Source organism: Salvia hispanica, chromosome 4 (genome assembly GCF_023119035.1).
Source record: "Salvia hispanica cultivar TCC Black 2014 chromosome 4, UniMelb_Shisp_WGS_1.0, whole genome shotgun sequence".
Lineage (NCBI taxonomy): Eukaryota > Viridiplantae > Streptophyta > Magnoliopsida > Lamiales > Lamiaceae > Salvia > Salvia hispanica.
The window spans coordinates 41,348,360-41,367,631 of NC_062968.1; the positions used below are offsets into that span (position 1 = coordinate 41,348,360).

Genomic DNA, 19,272 nt, shown 5'->3' on the forward strand with positions numbered 1-19,272 from the left:
CGGTTACGGACTGATAATGGCTTGGAATTTTGTGGAAGCGAGTTCAACGATTTTTGCAAGAATGAAGGAATCGCTCGACACCGCACGGTCAGGATGACACCTCAACAAAATGGTGTGGCCGAGCGCATGAATCGGACTCTTCTAGAGAGAGCTAGATGTATGATCTCTAATGCCGGGTTGACTTTAGATTTTTGGGCAGAAGCCATCGCTACTGCATGCTACATTGTCAACCGCGCTCCTTGTGCTCCTCTTGATTTCAAGACTCCAGAGGAAATTTGGTCAGGTAATCCTGCTGATTACTCTAATTTGAGAATTTTTGGGTGTCCTGCTTATATGCATGTAAACGAGGGAAAGTTAGAGCCTAGAGCTAAGAAATGTATTTTCCTTGGTTATGCTTCAGGGGTGAAAGGATATAGATTATATTGTCCTGATCCCAATTCACCCAAATTTGTAATTAGTAGAGATGTAACATTTGACGAAACCTCCATGTTGTATTCTAGAAATGAGTCTTGTAATCCTTATAATTTAGAAAAGGGGGGTAGTGAACAAAGTAATGTGGAGTTAGAGATAGATACTTCAGATTCTTCTCAAAATTCTTCTACTAGAGGGACGGGTCGAGAAAATGAAATAGATCCAGCTCTCTTTGAAGATGAACGTGAGGAACAAGAATATTCCATAGCTAGAGACCGACCAAGAAGAGAGATTCGACTACCACAAAGGTACGTTGATGTAGCTTCATACGCTTTAACAGTGGCACAAGAAACAGGTGGAGATGGTGAACCTTCCACTTATCTGGAAGCGATCCAAAGTGCACACTCAGACAAATGGGTGGTAGCTATGAATGAAGAAATGGAATCTCTGCACAAAAATGGTACATGGACTCTTGTGCAGCCGCCGAAGGGTAAGAAAATAGTTGGATGCAAATGGGTCTTCAAGAAGAAGGAAGTTGCTTCAGGTGTTGAGGATGCAAGGTATAAAGCACGATTGGTTGCAAAGGGCTTCAGTCAGGTACAAGGTGTAGATTTTAATGATGTTTTCTCACCTGTTGTTAAACATAGCTCTATTCGTGTACTACTTGCATTGGTGACCATGTATGATTTAGAGCTAGAACAGCTTGACGTCAAGACGGCGTTCTTACATGGTGAATTAGATGAGAAAATCTATATGAAGCAACCCGAAGGTTTTGAAGTTGAAGGAAAGGAAGATCAGGTATGTTTGCTAAAGAAATCCTTATATGGATTAAAGCAATCTCCAAGACAATGGTATAAAAGGTTCGATTCTTTTATGTTGGGTCATGGTTTCTCCAGGAGCAAGTATGATAGTTGTGTTTACTTCCGGAAGTTGAATGATGGCTCATTCACTTATTTATTGTTATATGTTGATGACATGCTCATTGCAGCTAAGAATCTTGCAGAAATTCATCAATTGAAGGCCTTGTTAAGTGGTGAATTTGAGATGAAAGATTTGGGAGCAGCTAAAAAGATTCTTGGTATGGAGATTAGACGTGACAGAGGAGTTGGTAAGTTATTCCTGACCCAGGAGAATTACCTTAAGAAAGTTTTGGAGAGATTTGGCATGCACGATGCCAAATCAGTAAGTACTCCTCTTGCTAGCCATTTCAGGCTATCTGCTGCTCAGTCACCAACATCGAAAGAAGAAGAGAATTATATGGCACGAGTTCCCTACTCTAGGGCTGTTGGCAGTATTATGTATGCAATGGTTTGTACTCGTCCTGATATTTCACAAGCTGTTAGTGTTGTAAGCAGGTATATGGCTAACCCAGGAAAAGAACATTGGCAAGCGGTGAAGTGGATTCTCAGATACTTGAAGGGTACTCTTAACACTTGTTTAGAGTTTGGTAGAAATGATAATACATTGGTTGGTTTTGTAGATTCAGACTACGCCGGTGATCTCGATAAACGCAGGTCTCTTACAGGTTATGTATTTTGTATTGGAGGTTGTGCAATTAGCTGGAAAGCTACTTTACAACATGTGGTGGCATTGTCTACCACCGAAGCAGAATATATGGCGGTTACTGAGGCAATCAAAGAAACATTATGGTTGAGAGGTTTATTCGGTGAATTAACTCTACAACAAGGCGTTACTACCATTTTTTGTGATAGTCAAAGTGCAATTCATTTGACTAAAGATCAGATGTATCATGAGAGGACTAAGCATATTGACGTTAAGTATCACTTTATTCGTGATGTCATTGCAGATAAGAAAGTCCTTGTTCAAAAGATCAACACCAAGGACAATCCTGCTGATATGTTTACGAAGGCCCTTCCGGTGTACAAGTTCAAGCAATGCTTGGACTTGATCGGTCTTTCAGAAGTGATGAATTAGCCCGTTGGGGCTTTGCCGGAGGTGATAAAAATTCACTAGTATTTTGCATTTAAGTCAAGGTGGAGATTTGTAGGGTGGCTATGCCTTAAATGCTTAGCCTTACCTTTTTGACTTAGGCATAGCAACTTTGTCTTCTGAAGATTATGGCTCCTTATTTCTTGCTGAAATGCAAGTCATATATGTGGAGATTTGTGAGTGTGTACGTGATATTTGGGAGCACACATTGTGGACTTTCTCTCCATCCATTTTGCCTATAAAAGGAGCATGGGAGAATGCCTTTGGGGCAACCACTACTACTTCAGAACAAAGCTTCAAAGCTTCTGCCTTCTTTTTTCTCTTTTGTAGCTTAGGCTTTCTAATTCCATTATCCTAAAATATTGGTGTTAGCCTTTTTTGTAATCATCCCCACATTACTAGTGAAATTTCTCCTCCGGCCGTGGACGTAGGTCGCATTGACCGAACCACGTAAATTCTTGTGTCCATTGTCCAATTTATCTTTCTGTCTTTTGTCTTTGTTATCACTATTTTGGGTTATTAGATTGAACCGGAACTCCGATTCTTAACACCAATGCCAACAACTTTCGAGTAACCTTCAATTTCTCATTCCTTCCTCAAGTGACATGGATCATTGCCTCACTGTCGATGATCCAACTCCTTGTTTGGTTGGTAAAGTTTGTCTCGTCTTTCACGGACGTGCTCGCTCATCGTTATCATTGCTCCTCTCTGTGTTTTCCTTCTTTTTTCTCACGCGGGAACTTTTGACAGTTCCTTTCTATGTGATAACACCCATCATCCTTCTTGCCTTGCCCTAAAGAGCCTTTTTTTTTTGCTTTCCCCCTATTTTCCACAACAAGTGCTTCGTTGTTGAACTCAGCAATGACTTCTTATGTGCTGATTTTGCCTTTGTCTCATGATTGAAGGGACAGTTCTAAAAAGTCATGCCTATCCTGGAGGTAGGTGGTAATTTCTTGACTGAATTTTGTTTGATTTGGAGTTTATCTTATTGCTTCTTTGACTTTTTTTAATAAATCTACAAGTAAGAGAGGATGAGCCTTAGTTATAAGTAACTCTAATGCTCATCCATTTGATTTACTTGCTGATTTGTACTATTTATATTTCATGTTATTGTTGTGTATTTGAAAATGTGATGAAGAAGATCTTGCTATTCAATTCATTAAGTAGTTAGTAACTACAATAGGGTCTCTTGTATGAGGCTGGTAGTATATAAATCTAGTAATGCAACTAATTAACTGATTGATTAAACGATGGAAGCAGGGAAAACGCGGACTTGATCGAGAAGAGGGCCGCAAAGTGTTCCCGCATCGTTGATCTTGGTATGATAGTAGGAGCTGAAGAAAGTAAGCTTGGTCCTATTCTTTTCTGCAGTGAACTGGAAACTGTAAGTGGAGAAATTCCCTTTCCCTTGAGATTTGAAAGCAGCTTTCATTGCCTCTTGAGCAGCGTATGCTTCAACCATCATCGATCCCTGGCACCCATTCCTGCAATCTCCAGCCACGAACGAGAGAGTGTAGGTTTTGCTCGGGAGCGTTCTGATGATTTGGGAAACCACACTCTCTCTCCCGGCAACTAGTTCTACTCCCCCTCTTCCATATGGGACACTGAAATGCTCCGAGTCTATGAATTTTACAGCTTTTGTAGACTCAATGATCCAGCCGGGAAGCGGGGAGGTCGAGTCTATCTGTTTTGGCGAGAGGAGGACGCCATGGGAAGAGTTCGTCAACACATGAGGGCCCTCCTCAAAACCACTGTTCTTTACCAGGTTCACTACAAACAACATAAATACTTAATAGTTAAACTTGAGAGTGATTAGATGTTTTGTTTTTTTATTATTTTACCGAAAGTGGGCCTTGGAGGGAAAAGCTCCTTGATGGCAACAGCATCCAAAAGAGGGCCACAGGCCGGATCTTCTTGCGTGCCGGGGTTTCCAAGAGACAGGTTCACGGAGTCTGAGTAAGCCCTGAATCCCCACGCATAGGTGTCGCCTCCGTTGCTGCTGTAGAGCGTCTGCAACGGGAGGTCGCCCGTTTGCCCCGCCACCGACACCCTCAGCACCTCGTCTTGTGCGCAAGTTCTTGACGCACCCAGCGTCAATGCATACACGGACCCGTTCTTCACGAGGACCGTCTGGGATACGGACGCCCCGTTGCCCAGGCGAACGCCATGCGAGCCCAAGATGTACTCCACCGTTCCATTGATTTCCCATTTGGGCAGCACTGTTTTATTCTTGTCTTGCGCATTTGGATGCTCTTTGAAATTTCCATTGGGAAGGAGTCCTTGATTAAGAAAATGTTATAGTGTTAAATACTAAGGAAAGAGAGATGCAGAGTTATATAAGAAAAAAAGTAGTCATACCATCTAAAGGAGAAGCAGGTGGTGCAATGGAAAAAACACCAATGACAGAGCACACAAAGAGGAGAAAACACATCTTCATAGCCATTTCTAAGTGTCTTGTTTTGGTAATGATTGATGATTATTAGCGTATCCATATTTATAAACCACAATGACAAAGACAAAGAGGAAGAAGTGTAGGTGGATAACTCCCTTTGTCTGTTTGACCTAAAATACTTTCTTTTTCTTGATATTAGGACATGACATCTTATCCTTTAATTTTCAAATACTTTGATGAATTCAATAGGCCACAATATGTCCATCTTGCAATCAAACTATTCACAAAACTGAATATAACAATAATCATTCAATAAAATAACTTCAAATCAAAATTCGGCATTCTTGACACAAGCAACTGGCTTGCAATCCTTGTGATCATTAAATTAATGTTAGTAAATATGGAGTATAATTGTAGATTTCTAATATGCTTATTCTGCGATAGAAGTCGCATTGCAATTTTTTTTCCTTTCTAGAATATACTGTACTAATTTAATTGTGGTTAATGTTCCATTAATTTCTTAAAGTGTGAAATCACAGGCGTCATTCAATTAATAGATTGAAGTTAGAAGTTATGAAGATCATATGTCATAAAGTAATGATAAAGCTATATTCAATCCTTTTGTAATTACAAAAGCCTAAAAGCTTTACAAAACGTGAAAACTGAATCTGAGGACGCAACAATTTCGTTTTACTAGCAGGTATTTAAATCAGAGGTATGAGCGTTAACTTCAATCAATTCCAAGAAAATATGTAAATAACAAACACTAAAGATACAAAAATAAGCAGCATTCCAGCAGTAACGAATGTGGAGTACACTGCTCAGAAATCATTTCTACAATTATGTTTCTTCTCTCTTGTTTTTGTCTTCTTGTATAAAGATGAATCATGCCATCACTTGACAGCTTCAGGAGCTGAGTTGCAATATGGTGTGTGCAAACACACGAGCTTCGTGCACGTTAGACACACACTAGCGAACACGACCCCGACGACAACCCCAAAAAGGCTCTTTCGTTTATCCAACTTAACCGCTCTTTTCACCGTGCTCCCGAAGCACGGGAAAAGCCCTCCACATGCAAACACAAGCACGTGGTCCAACCCGCTGTAATCAATCCCGGCAAGTATCGCTCCAATGGCGGATAATGGCCCCACAATCCCGATTAGGGCAGCGGATAAGAGGGAAGCATGCCAACTATCGGTCGCTCCAAAGATGCAGCTAGCCACAGCTGCGCCACGAGGGAACCCGTGGAGGGAGACCGGAAGGACCATGTGCCTCCCGAGCCCGTAAGCTTTGGGTGCAGCTACACCTAATGCAAGTCCCTCGGCGAGAGCATGGAGGGCGACTGCTGCACATGACAGGACCGACTGAAGCGTGAGCGCACTTACAGTGACACCAGTGACAGAAGATAATGTGTTTGCTGAAGTCTTCCTGTGCAGTCTAGAATTCGTGAGAATGGATGTAGGTACATGGATGAATGCTGCTCCGACCCCAAGAAGAAACATGAGTGGAAGAAACCCCATCTTAGAAGACACGAGTAGTTGGAGGGGTCGCCAGGCCCCGAGGACAAAGGCTATGCCAGAGGCCATACCAGTAAGAAATGCATGCCGAAGCCGGAATGCAAGACAAAATGCAACAAGGGCTACACCACCAAGCAAAGGACCAAGGCCAAATAATAGAGAAACAAAGAAGCCAGAAGCATCCTCTTGGCTGAAAAAATAAAACCATGCTAAATTTGGTACATTATTTTGTCATTTCCCCATTAACCCCGGAAGAGAAGAAGTAAATGAAAGAAAACGGCATCATGTCATCACACAAATTACAGACAATGTTTAGCTAGCAGACAGTGGTCTCACCTGTAGTTGTGGCTGAAATGCTCAAACAGAGCACCGAGTGCCTCCATAAATGCCACAGAAAGCGTAGCTGCAGATGCCACTTGTGATGGGGAAGACTCCTGCAAATAAGGGGAAAATAAAAAATAATAAATAAAAAACCCAAGTTGATAAGTTCTAACGTTGTGATCAGTCCCAGTTCTTTCATATAACATGTACAAGTAACACTGTCATTAGATAGAAATTGACAAGTGTGAGGAATATTCTTTCAGCCCATAAAGAATGGAGAATTAACAGACATCAATAAGGGAAGTTTTTTTTCATTAGTCTATCAATATTTTTTGGGTAAGTACCACAATCATAGAACCAAAAGAAATTCTATCTATAGACAATCAAATTCTATGAAAAGGCTTAATCTGGAAGACATGTAAATTACTACTATGATTTTGTATTCAGAAGCACAAAGTCTAGCTTTCGACGCCACGCATAATTCATAGTGAATGAAAAGGAAAATGAATAACAGTATATGCCAGCAATACTGGCTGAAAGAGAATTCTTCCTTCATTAACTTATACAGATTCAAAATATGTTTCTCTATTTTTACCTTGAAACCATCCGGGAGGACCTCAGCCATAACCATCCAAATCATACAACCGGCAGCGAATCCAGTAGCAAATGGCAAGAACTTGTTGAAAGCATCAGCACATATAAATGAAGGAACCGCTACAAGAGGCTGCATTAACAAACTAGATAAGATACTAATTTCCAAATTTAAAAAAAAATAAGATTGTAACAATCTCTTACACCACACCCCTTCCCCCAACCCCACAAAAGAAGAAAGAACCTCTACACACATCCATACACAGAGCAAAATAAGTACCACAGGTTTCCAGTATCCAGTGTATCTGGAGAAGCCAAGTAGTCGCAAGTGATAGTTTGAAAATTCACCAGAGATATTATCAATTACCATTACGTTGTCTCAATAAGATCCAGTCCCAAAGAATCAACAATCACTGGTTCCAAATTATACTACCTCCGTCCTTTAAAAAATAAAAACTTTTCAAACAGCATGGGTTTTAATGCACAACTGGTAAAGTGAGAGAGATATAAAGAAAAAGCGATTGAAGTATTATAAGTGGAGAATGGGTCCCACCTAATTAAAGATAAAAAAAAGTTTCCTAAAATAGAAAGTGCTATTTTTCTAGGATGGATGTAGTATTGATTAATTGTCCCATGTTCCAAATGGAATAGCTTATGGATATCGACTCAATTTCATTTTGTAACTAGAGGTATGTAAAATATACGTAGTTATCCACAATCAGACCTAATTACCTGTGGTAGTGACGTAATCACACTCCATATCATGGCATTCTGCGGAGAAACTCCTCTTGACGCAAGGACCATACTAACAGCCAGGCCCTCAGGTATATTATGTACAGCAATAGCCAATGTCACCAATATCCCTTGTGATAAACCCTTAGAGCCAGCAAAGGAAACTCCAACACCAGATCCCTCTCCAAAAGAGTGAAGAGTCATGATTCCAACAACAAGAATGACTTTAGTTGCATCTGCTCCCTTTATGTCCAGCATGCTCATTTCACCATATTGCTCAAGAAACTGAGTTAAAATACACACGTAGACAATAGAATATATTACCAGTCAAATAAAGGAAGAAGAGCAGCAGTTCTAAAGTACAAATAATGCCAGGAAATGTTGTTAGTAAACTTCTTCTAGAATGGTTTATTAAATTGATTATAGAATATCTATAGACTACCAATTAAAAACCTTTGCACTACAACTGTTTGGCACTCTGTGTGATTTCAGAGTAACGGAAACAGGCAAGAACCAACTGCTTTTGAATTAATTGAACAGTGGGCAGGGAAATAATACGTATATTTTATTACATATTTAAGAAAAGACCTGGTCGTTAGATATAATGTTCTTGCAAGAATATAGAGTCTGAATTCATAGGAAAGGATATAAAGCAGCTGCAGACCACATTTGCATTAAACCAGTGAAAGAATAAAACAAAATCTATACACAATTCCATTCACATGGATGCCATAGGCCCATAGCACAAACCATAGTATAATGGAAAAGGGGCTAAGGCCACTTGTGATGGGATCAATTTATCATCTTTCTTTCTGAATATATCATTCATGTTGTGAAAGTAAAGACCATGTCCTCTAGCATTTCAATAAATGACATGAGACCATTCAAGCATGTGTGAGCATTGGATAACATTGTCACCACAGCCAACAATACAATGAAATTTGCAACATAATATCAGAGGAATATCAGGAAAGGCAGTTTGTTTTTAAAGATGAAGCATGTGTAGGGAATACTTGTAAAATAGGCTAAGAAAAAAAGTGAAAAACAAAAGGAAAAGAAGAGTGGGGAGAAACTCAAATATTAAATTGCTGCCAAACACCTAGCCTGCCAACTCAAAGCTTTAAAACATAGGAACCAACCATTACAAAACCAAAAAAATGATCGAAGGAGACATAAGAATCTGCAGCCAACTAGATAATACCATATCCATGGTTTCAAAAGAGGGCCCCGGAGAGTTAACATGACAAATTGTAATCGAAATTTAAAACTGCATGCAAAGAAGCAGAATAGACACCAATCGAAAATCATAAGGAAATATACAAAAAGAACAACTACCAATGAGATAACATCATGATCGTAACTCATAAGAGGCATTTCACAGCAACTCCACAGACAGATCAGACATATAAATTTATAACACTAAAAGAGATTCACCTTCTTGCAGAGCCAGATGAAAACACCACCAGACAAAATACCCAACACAACCCAACTGCCACTTCCATGGCCCTGTCCTTCTTGTATAAGGTCAAAGCTTGCAGCAAGCATAACTCCTGCTGCCATTCCATTGCATATTCCAGCCCATTGAGGATCAAGCTCCATAAAAAAGAAAGGGAGAGCCCCCAAACCAGTAGCTGCAGCCATTGCCAGTGTGCAAATTGCAACTGTTGACACTGAGACTCTAACAGTTCCGTCCTGCCACCCCCCCATTTCATCACTAATATGCTCAGTACCAGATCCATCTATCACACCACCTTCTGCATTCCTCCGCGGAGCAGTTATTACCCTTTGTAAAGTGTGTCTATCTTCTTCGGCTCCTATACTATGACCAAATATTACAACAATGACACATACCAAAAGAAGCAGGTTCACTTTTAAGCCCATCCTTTTGCGCTTCAAACTGTAAAATCACTAGAATATCATATGCACATAATAACAGATGGTATTCAGATGGTATTATGTTGGTGTGTCCTCTAGCACGCCAAGTGAGCAGAACTAAAATTATACTCCAGGCTGACGGCACTTCACAGTTATAGCTTAGTAATTTCCAATTACTGCTCTTGCACACACGAATGTTGAATTAGGTTATACTGTCCCTGATGCAGCTAAAAGTAAAAGATTCAGCAAGGAACAATCATTATTCACAAGCAAGTTAGATGTATAGCATACAATAAAATCCTCGAACACATATATCCTCTTAGTTTTCTATAATACTGAATTCACAGAGGGGTCATCTTGAAGAACAATAATTGCACAATCGGAAGAAGAACAATGAGAGACAGAGAGAGGGAGCCAAAGAGATAGAAGTCAATATCTGTTTACAGAGGAGATCACTGGAGCATAAAAAACTAGCTCCTTTATAACAGGGTTTATCGATTTTCTTGATTTGACTTTATAGCTTGTTGGCATTTGGTTCCCTTTTAAATCACAATTTTGGTAGAACAAATCAACAATTTAACCTGGCTACAACTTTATAGAATCAACTAGTAATCAAGTGCAACCAACTTTGATGAAAAGCATCTTCCCAGTCTCAGCTTGATCAAGAATCATAAAACCCCAAAGACCCACACAAATTCAGAAAAGTGAACACCAAATATCCAATCCAGGCAACAAAAAAGCACCGCCACAAAATTATTAACTTGATTAGTTCCAGAAACAAACGAATTCTTGAGCCCATCGTCACGAAATGAACACCCAAAAGCTCAAAACAGCCAAAATACAAATAATTACCATGAAATGCTAAAACCCCACCAAACATCAGAAGACACACAAAATATCTCGAAGGATTTTGAGGAAAACCAACCTTTTGCAATTTGGATCCGTACAACCGATTAATGGATGTTGATGGTGACGATGATGGCAATAGATGGCAAATGCACTTGAAAATAAAAACAAAATTCAAGCACTATCCACCATCACCATCATTTTTGTATTCGTAATTCAGAAACTGATTTTCGTTTGTGAAAGCCAAAACCGTGGTCAGTTCATTGTTTCTACGCTTATTCTTAAACCTAATTAATTGATAGATTTGGGGGTTTTACTTCTTCTCCATAATTGATGATTTTGTTATAAAAAAGTTGACTTGATTCATGTAAAGCAGAAGTCAAAAGATTTTGTTATTTATTTGTACGACACTCACTTTATACCACTAAAGCGTGCAAAATACAGATGGCACATTGGTTGATAATTATTGTTACTCAATATCTGAGGCGTAATTTTGTTCGCTTTGACAGTTTTATCAAGTGTGTATGTAGGGGACGGGTCCTGACTCGTATCAATTGCTAACTAATCAATCCCAAACTAAAACTAAATGTTAGTCATTATTCATTACAAAAAGTCATTATTCATTACAGAAGCAGATCTAATAGTTAAAATAATATAAAGTGAATTATATTTTAATTTTAAAACGTACTACTCCCTCCGTCTCAGATAATTTGGGACACTTTGACCCGTCACGAGTTTTAAAAGATCAAATGAAAAGTGAGTTAAAAAAGTTTGGATGTGGGTCCTACTTTTAAACTATTAGTTTTATAATAAAATGTGAGTAAGAATGAGTTAGTGGAATATGAAGTCCACTACCAAAAATGATAAAAGTGAAGTGAGACAAATTATGTGAGATGGTCCGAAATAGAATACTGGGTCGAATTATCTGGGACGGTGAGAGTATTAAATAAACTTAAATAGTATTAATGTTAAAATGCATATAGTACTTCATTCCAAAATTAAGACCAATCTCATACATCATTAAATATTATAATGAGTGAATGAGATTAAAAGCTCACGAATTTCAATAAATGGTAGATAAAATGTCAATAAAAAGGTAAAATCGTCAATCTGTCATAATATGATAATATTTCGTGATTTTTCTTATTTCAACGTAGTGTATTAAAAATAGAGGGAATATTTTTTTTAGTCCACGAATTTTTCAAACTATTATTTTAGGATCGTGAACTTTAAAAATATCATTTGAGGTCCGTCAACAACGAGGTAATATCAATCGAGGTACTTTCTTACTATTTTCAAGTTTTTCTGGATGAAAATACCCTCAATACTTGAAGGGTGTATATTTTTAATAAACTTATCACATACTCATATTTTTTATAAATATTTTTACTATATATATTTTTGACAAATTTTTAAAATATAATTTGACCTTCAATATTGTCAATTAATTTTGTGACATTCATGAAAAATTCCTTGTTCAATATATCAATATTTAAGTATAGTCTATTGATTGTGACATTAATTTTTACTAGTATCCATACCTTAAAAATATTTTGAATTATTTAATTATAAAAAGTTGAATATGAACTTTTCTTGCATACTTAAGTGATAATATTGACTGTCATTTGTATATCAACTAAATTTTGCAACCCGGATATAAAATCGTGCTATCCAGGCTAGCCATTCGGGATGAAGAGTTATGTGGACTAATCTGGTCGAGTTGTGGATCAGCCCATTGGGTTGGGTATTTAAATTGAAAATTTGATAATAATTTTAATCTTAGGGGTTATGTTCTGTATTTTTTATTGGTTAAACTCTTCTTCATTATTGTCGGTTTGTCTTCCATTCACTGACTATTCACCAACCAGCGACCCACCAACACCGGTATAAGAATCCCTAAGGTTTAATTCAGGACACATTTCTGCACTTTGATCAAAGAATATAACTCTCGGTTCATGAAAAAATAATAGTTTCGTTGTGGGCAATTAAAAAAAAATTCTAGTCTAAGCATACCAAGCGATGAAGTGAACAACATGAATTGGTGTGCCCAGCCAACAATTTCTTACAAATATAGTAATACAGTCTAAAATATAGAAATTGAATGTAGCTATGATATGGAAAATTTCTTCGATTTTTTGGCTTTCGTTTCTTTTATTTTAAATTTTAGTGCACACATAACTTTTTTTTTAAGTATATACTCCCCCGAGTGAATCATTTTCTTTTTAGGGATTTCCCATTCTAAATCACATATTTCCAAAAATAGAAACGACATTCTCTACTTTTTCTATCTCTCTTACTTTATTCTCTCCACATAATTCACAAAACAATACTACTATATAAAATTTCATGTCGGAACAGCAAATGCTCCATTTAAACTGGGACGGAGGGAGTATAAAATAAAGTTTCTTTCGATCATGAGAACCAACCAAAACGCAAAGGTTTTTTTTTGACTGAGTGACTGCAACCTACAATTCTATGCATTTGGAAGAAACCGTCAGTTGCAATGCGAAGATTCTATGAAATCATTTCGGTCGAAAGAGCTCCAATATTCAAAAGTTCGGCAACATCTTTCATTAATGAAGAAATACGGTGCAAGAGTGGAACGAGCGAAGCCAACATTATGACTTCAGCCATGATGTTTTTCCAACATGACACCTGCGGGAGGGCCTTCAAGTTTGTCACTAATTGGAAGAAGGTTCGAGGTCTTGATAAAGTGAGCGGGTGGTACCCAATCCTCCTCGGGCTCAACCAAACGGACGAGGACGAGGTCGCAAGCTAGCTCAATGGAGCTCATATGGGAGGGTTGGACATCGGTATGAGTAGGTATGGAACCGGTCCGTGACATCATCCAATTGGGGCGAAGGCGCTCTAGTTATTTGCGTATGGGCAGCTTGTTACGAGCTTCCAACAAAAATTAGGCCTACCAACAATATTGTCGTCACTGGAAGAGGAGTGATTTTTTAACTTTAATTACTCCCTCTGTCCCTGAAAATTTGTCATCTATTTCCATTTTCGTCTGTCTCTGAAAATTTATCACCTTTTACTTTTACTCCCTCCGTCCCTGATTAGGAGTCACACTTTGATCGGGCACGAATTTTAAGAAATATAAAGAAAAGTTAGTGGAATGTGAGACCCATTTTTTTATATTGGTTTAATAATAAAATGTGAGTGAATTGAGTTAGTGGAATGTGAGACCTACTTACTATTTATGGTAAAAATGAAGTATGACTTTTAGTTGGGGACGGACCGAAATAGAAAAGTGTGACTCTTAATCGGGGACGGAGGGAGTATCATTTTTTGTAGTGGGCCTCACATTCCACTAACTCATTCTCACTCATATTTTATTATAAAACTAATATATAAAACTAGGATCCACGTGTGACTAACTTTTTCAACCCGCTTTCTATTATATTTCTTAAGACCCGTGTCGGGTCAAATGGTGACAAATTAAAAGGACGAAGGGAGTATGTAATTTTAATTTTTAAGATTTTTATTATATAATTTTAATTTTCTAGAATTTAATTACTATAATTTTTTAGTTTTAGGAATTTGTAATGAAATTTTTATTTTTTTTAATGAAGTGTTTCTATTGAAATGTTTTTTTCTTTAATTGTTGAAATGAAATAGTGGGATCCATGAATAGTAAATTGAAAACTTGGATAAGTGATGAATGATTGGCTGAAGGGAACGGTAAAAATTGGTGTGGGATCATAAATAGTTAAAGGACGGGATGGATAATGGATGATCGTTGTGGATGTTCTTAATATTTTATCTCTTATTTTGATTTTTCCATATTCTTTATATGCTATAAAAAATATACTCACCCCATCCCATAAAAATAGAAACTTTTGGGACGATAAATGTTTTAATTCACAGTTGTTAAAGTTCGTCGACGCCGGGCACCCAAGGCTCGGCGACGGCGGCGACGGAGCCGTACCAAGCACCGCATTTTGATTTGGATGCATACTATCGTCCTTGCAGGGATTTCCCAAATTAGGGAGAATATTCCGGAGGAACACATTCCGGAATACTTTCCGTTGGGCAGCGGTGGAGGCTCCGCCATTCGCGATGCCGAGGACGAATCGACCCCGGTGGAGGAGGAGGATCTAGGCCGTCATCCATACGGCCACAAGGAGACGTTGGCTCTATACACCTCTTGGCTCACCGTCTCGTACGATTCCATTGTCGGGAATCAACAAAACAAATTGTGCTTTTGGGAGAAGGTCACAGAACTTTACGCAGATTCAAAGCCGAAGGGGACTTGCCCCCGCACCGTGAAGATGCTCCGCAGTCATTGGGACCGGGTCGATAAAGATGTCAAAAAGTTTTGCGCGGTCTACAGGGGTGAAGCAGAGCATTATCAAAGCGGAGCCAGTGAAGCCAACATTCTGCGAGCAGCGATGCGCGTCTTTAAAGACGACGTCAAAAAAGATTTCAAACATATCGATGTTTGGCAGTTGGTCAGAAACGAAGATCGGTGGGCTGGCGGTGTCCGGTCCTTGAGCTCGAAACGCACGAAGCACACGGGGAGTGGCTACTCGTCTAGAGAGGGCGGCGGATTAGGCAACGCCTCACATGAGGCTGGGGACACGCCCACTGAAGCCGGTGGCTCCTCCTCCGATTCACGACGTCGGCCGCAAGGGACCAAGGCGGCGAATGCGGCTAGAGGGAGAGGGAGAGGGAAGGGGAAGAGCCGAGGCGAATCGAGCCAAGAGGGCGCGGGTGCGGGTGCGGGCGCGGGCGTGGGCTCGAACACTCCCATGTGGTTCGTATACATGCTCTCCACGACGGCTGACACTTCCAAGATGACGCCTACCCAATACGAACATCATGTTCTCGAAATGCAGGCGATGGCAAGGCAACTTGGTCTTCAACCGGGTGCACCGCCGCCGGCTTCGGGGGATGATTCACCGGCGGAGTAGTTTTTTAAGTGTTTTTAATTTCTAGTATTTTAAATTATGTGTGTTTTTATTTTTTTAGGATTTTAATTATGTGTTTTTTTTTATTTTTTTAGGATTTTAATTATGTCTTTTTTTATTTTTTAGGTATTTAAATTATAATTTTATTTTATTTAATGAAGTGTGTTTTATTATTAATTGATTTTGTTGGAAATACAAATGAAAAATGAAATTGAATGAATAGTTAAGAGATGAGATGGTTAAGAGATGAATGGATGTGGGTGTTATCTCTTAGTTAAGAGATGGAGTGAAAAGTACAGTGGGGCCCATGAATAGTGAAGAGATGAGAGGGTTAAGAGACGGATAAGAGACACCGCTGTGGATGGCCTGAGACACATTTCATTAGAGAGAAAAAAGTTACCAAAAATATAAGCATGCTATTTTTATGGGACATGCAAAAATGGAAAGTGTTTCTATTTTTATAGGATGGATGAAGTATATAATTAAAAATTAATTAAGATACTAATAAATTTTAAATTATGGTCATACTTCATTACTCCCTGCGGCCTACAAGAATATGCACACTTTCCTTTTTTGTCAATTCCACAATATTATGCATTTTCTAATTTTGGAAACTCTTTTCTCTATAAAGAGATGAGACTATTTCCCACTAATAATACTTTAATTACTTTTTCTCTCTACCTCTCTTTTACTTTACCAATTTTGCATTAAAACCCGTGTCGAATTCAAAGTGCATATTCTTTTAGGACAGAGGGAGTACTCGTTCAGATTTTTCATGAAATAAAAATAAAAGTATCCTTTTTAGCATATTAATTAATTTTAACTATAATTTGTATTAGTATACTAAATACTCCCTCCGTCCCCAATTAAGAGTCACACCTTTTCATTTCGGTCCGTCCCCAATTAAGAGTCACACTTCATTTTTACCATAAATAGTAAGTAGGTCTCACATTCCACTAACTCAATTCACTCACATTTTATTATGAAACCAATATAAAAAAATGGGTCTCACATTCCACTAACTTTTTCAACCAACTTTTCTTTACATTTCTTAACATCCGTGTCCGGTCAAAGTGTAACTCTTATTCGGGGACGGATGGAGTAATTAATATGTATTGAATACTTAGTAAGTATTCTTTAAGAATTACTATTATACACATTACTGATATTTTTGATGCATATAAAATTTTTTGTTTCATTATATAGAAGTTTTCTTTCGCCTTTAATATTTTATTTTCTTGCTTTAAAAATTTCTTTAATTATTATATATGTACAAAAGTATTAAAAGTTATAATTAATTAACTACTCCTTACATCCCGTTCAAAATTGACAACTTTTCCTTTTTTGTTTGTCCTATCAAGATTCACTTTCTAATTGACAACTTTTCCTTTTTTGTTTGTCCTATCAAGATTCACTTTCTAATTTTGGAAATAGCATCCTCTCACTTTATTAAAATAATCAATTATTTTTTTTCCTCCCTACTTCATTCCACCTAACAACTCTTCCTAAATTCTCATGCCATTGAAGAATGTGACCATCTTTAGTGGGACGGAGGGAGTATTTAATACGCATACAAAGTTTGAATTATGACCATATTCATTACTTGTGTAGATATCAATTGGTTATGAATATAATTAAAATTATCTTAGAACATTAATTAATGCATAAAAAAAATCTACCAACTCTTTTTTTTTATGGTAAATGATTAGAAATTAATGATGCAAACTTCATCATCGTGGCAAACTTAACCCTGAACCCGAGACCGTTAGTCGAAAGACATTACCACTCTATGACTACCAACTCATGCATATTAAATCTGTTGTAACCGATTCAAACACGAGACCACTAATATTTTTTATGTAACTGGGACTAACTTTGGTGTATGAGCCAAAACGATTTTTCGTGCATGACTAGAGGATTTCTTTTCAAATATAGAGCCATCCAATTCTTCCGATAGTGGTAGAATCAAGTGGAGCTAGCATCGAGTTTCCAAGAACAAAGAAATCAAGTCGTCCTAGGTCTCCAGACAAAGACCTTCTTTCTTCAGGTACCAAAATTCCTAAGTTGGAAGCATGTGCAACTTTAGAATGGATTGTGATTCCTACTTCTATTTTAATAGAGGGCACTGAATAAAAACGCAAAGGAAATGCAAAAAAAATGTCATTTCATCCTATTCTCATTCCATTCTACCCAACTCACGCACAAAATAACATCTCAAAAATCTGTTGTAACCAGATTAAACACGAGACCACTGATATTTTTATGTAGACTACCAAAACGATTTATTCGCGGGCGAATAGAGCATTTCTTTTCAAATATAGGATAACCCAATTCTTCCGACAGTGGCAGAATCGAGTGAAGCTAGCCTCGACTTTCCAATACCAGAGAAACCAAGTCGTCCTAGATCTCCAAACAGACATTCTCCAAACAGGCATTCTTCGGGTACCAAAATTCCTAAGTGGGAAATTTGTCCAACTTTGGAATGTGAGGGAATTGAATAAAAATGCAAAGCGAATGCAAAAAAAATGTCATTTCATTCCTATCCTCATTCCATTCTACTCTTATGTCATTCTATTATACCAAGAATGACCTAAGTTTCTCCATACCATTAATCCCAAAAAACTCTAAAAACACACAACGCCATGCTTAATCCTAAACACAAGAACAGAGGTAGCAGAAACAACATTTAGACAAAATCCATATGCCTATGCTTGGATTGCATTGCTGAAACCAGCATCAGCCATCATTATAGAGAGTGAAACCAAAACTGCGAAAATAGAGCAGCCAAGATCACGTGACACACCCAATTCAAATTATCTAGGAAATAAATGACGAATGCTGCAGAAGAACAAATGAGTCATCAAGAATGTTATCTCCTAAAAGTTACAAGTTGAAACAAAAAATGTTGCCAGAAAACGTAATGTGTGTACATCGTAGAGCATCAAGTGGAAACTGACAACGTGAAATTCAAGAAACAAGAGACAATTTGGAATCATATAGATGAGTTTCAAAGAACTGGCACGAAGATGTGAAATCAACAACTGTTATCTCACAAGAAGAGCTAAATTCTTAAGATGTACTACTACTATAGTGTTTAGGAAGAATCCTCACGATTTGACAAAAAAATAATACCAACAAGAAGAAATTTTCCATAGTCAGAGTCTGCAATAAGTATCATCCCGTTCTTAGGAATTGATAGCAAATCAAACAACAAAACCCATAGGTAAAAACGAAGAGCATAGAAAGATGAGAAAAAGACGATATAGCAGACCTATATTGGAAGTTGGAACAGCTTCTCAGCAGTGAATACACACTACTGAAAACGGCTGAAACAATATGCTTTCACCGTAACCATAATCTACGTCTATTCTTCACAGAAAAAGCAGACAACATTCAGGTATTTTCATTGCTGTGCACAGGTTTTCGCCTTAAGAAACGGAGTACCATCTAAATCAGATGCCTAAAGCGTTCAAATCAGATGTCTCCCTTTCCTTTTTAGTTTTTCTTACTCAAGATATCAACTTTCTATATTTGGAAATAAATCCCTCTCACCCTCTCTTCATTAAAATATTCAATCATCTTTTCCATTCTACTTTATCACACACAACTACTCCAACTACTATTCAAGAATGTGGACATCTACATCTATTTCTTAATCTTTGTGCCAAAAAGAAATGAGGAGTATTAACGTAAAACTAGGACAAAGCACAATGCTATA

The 19,272-nt window shown here is 37.9% G+C and overlaps 2 protein-coding genes across 3 annotated transcripts; both read right to left on the reverse strand.

Moving 5' to 3' along the window:
* Positions 1 to 3,494: 3,494 nt before the first annotated feature.
* LOC125185626 lies at positions 3,495 to 4,811 on the reverse strand. The gene is made up of 3 exons (XM_048082184.1): positions 4,720 to 4,811; positions 4,203 to 4,640; positions 3,495 to 4,131 (listed from the first exon to the last, which is right to left on the reverse strand). Exons 1-3 carry the CDS (start codon positions 4,802 to 4,804, stop codon positions 3,605 to 3,607), a joined length of 1,050 nt encoding a protein of 349 aa, XP_047938141.1. The 5' UTR covers positions 4,805 to 4,811; the 3' UTR covers positions 3,495 to 3,604.
* A 611-nt stretch (positions 4,812 to 5,422) lies between these two features.
* On the reverse strand, positions 5,423 to 10,986 carry LOC125223216 (putative zinc transporter At3g08650). 2 transcript variants are annotated; one of them, XM_048126249.1, is made up of 6 exons: positions 10,715 to 10,986; positions 9,349 to 10,007; positions 7,915 to 8,199; positions 7,187 to 7,315; positions 6,607 to 6,704; positions 5,423 to 6,460 (listed from the first exon to the last, which is right to left on the reverse strand). In XM_048126249.1, the coding sequence occupies exons 2-6, from the start codon at positions 9,793 to 9,795 to the stop codon at positions 5,647 to 5,649; spliced, it is 1,773 nt and encodes a 590-aa protein (XP_047982206.1). In that variant the 5' UTR covers positions 9,796 to 10,007; positions 10,715 to 10,986; the 3' UTR covers positions 5,423 to 5,646. The 2 variants fall into 2 exon arrangements, with proteins under 2 accessions (XP_047982206.1, XP_047982205.1); XM_048126248.1 differs by having other exon boundaries at positions 9,349 to 10,016.
* Positions 10,987 to 19,272: the final 8,286 nt, after the last annotated feature.

Excerpts from the sequence above, each read along its gene's own strand:
- LOC125185626 (XM_048082184.1), bottom strand. The coding sequence starts at position 4,804 with ATGGCTATGAAGATGTGTTTTCTCCTCTTTGTGTGCTCTGTCATTGGT. Across the intron at positions 4,641-4,719 it reads ACCTGCTTCTCCTTTAGATG|GACTCCTTCCCAATGGAAAT; the intron begins GTATGACTACTT and ends TTCTTAATCAAG. Across the intron at positions 4,132-4,202 it reads CCCTCCAAGGCCCACTTTCG|TGAACCTGGTAAAGAACAGT; the intron begins GTAAAATAATAA and ends TGTTGTTTGTAG.
- LOC125223216 (XM_048126249.1), bottom strand. The coding sequence starts at position 9,795 with ATGGGCTTAAAAGTGAACCTGCTTCTTTTGGTATGTGTCATTGTTGTA. Across the intron at positions 7,316-7,914 it reads TGATTACGTCACTACCACAG|CCTCTTGTAGCGGTTCCTTC; the intron begins GTAATTAGGTCT and ends TTGTTAATGCAG. Across the intron at positions 6,705-7,186 it reads TCCTCCCGGATGGTTTCAAG|GAGTCTTCCCCATCACAAGT; the intron begins GTAAAAATAGAG and ends CCTTATTTGCAG.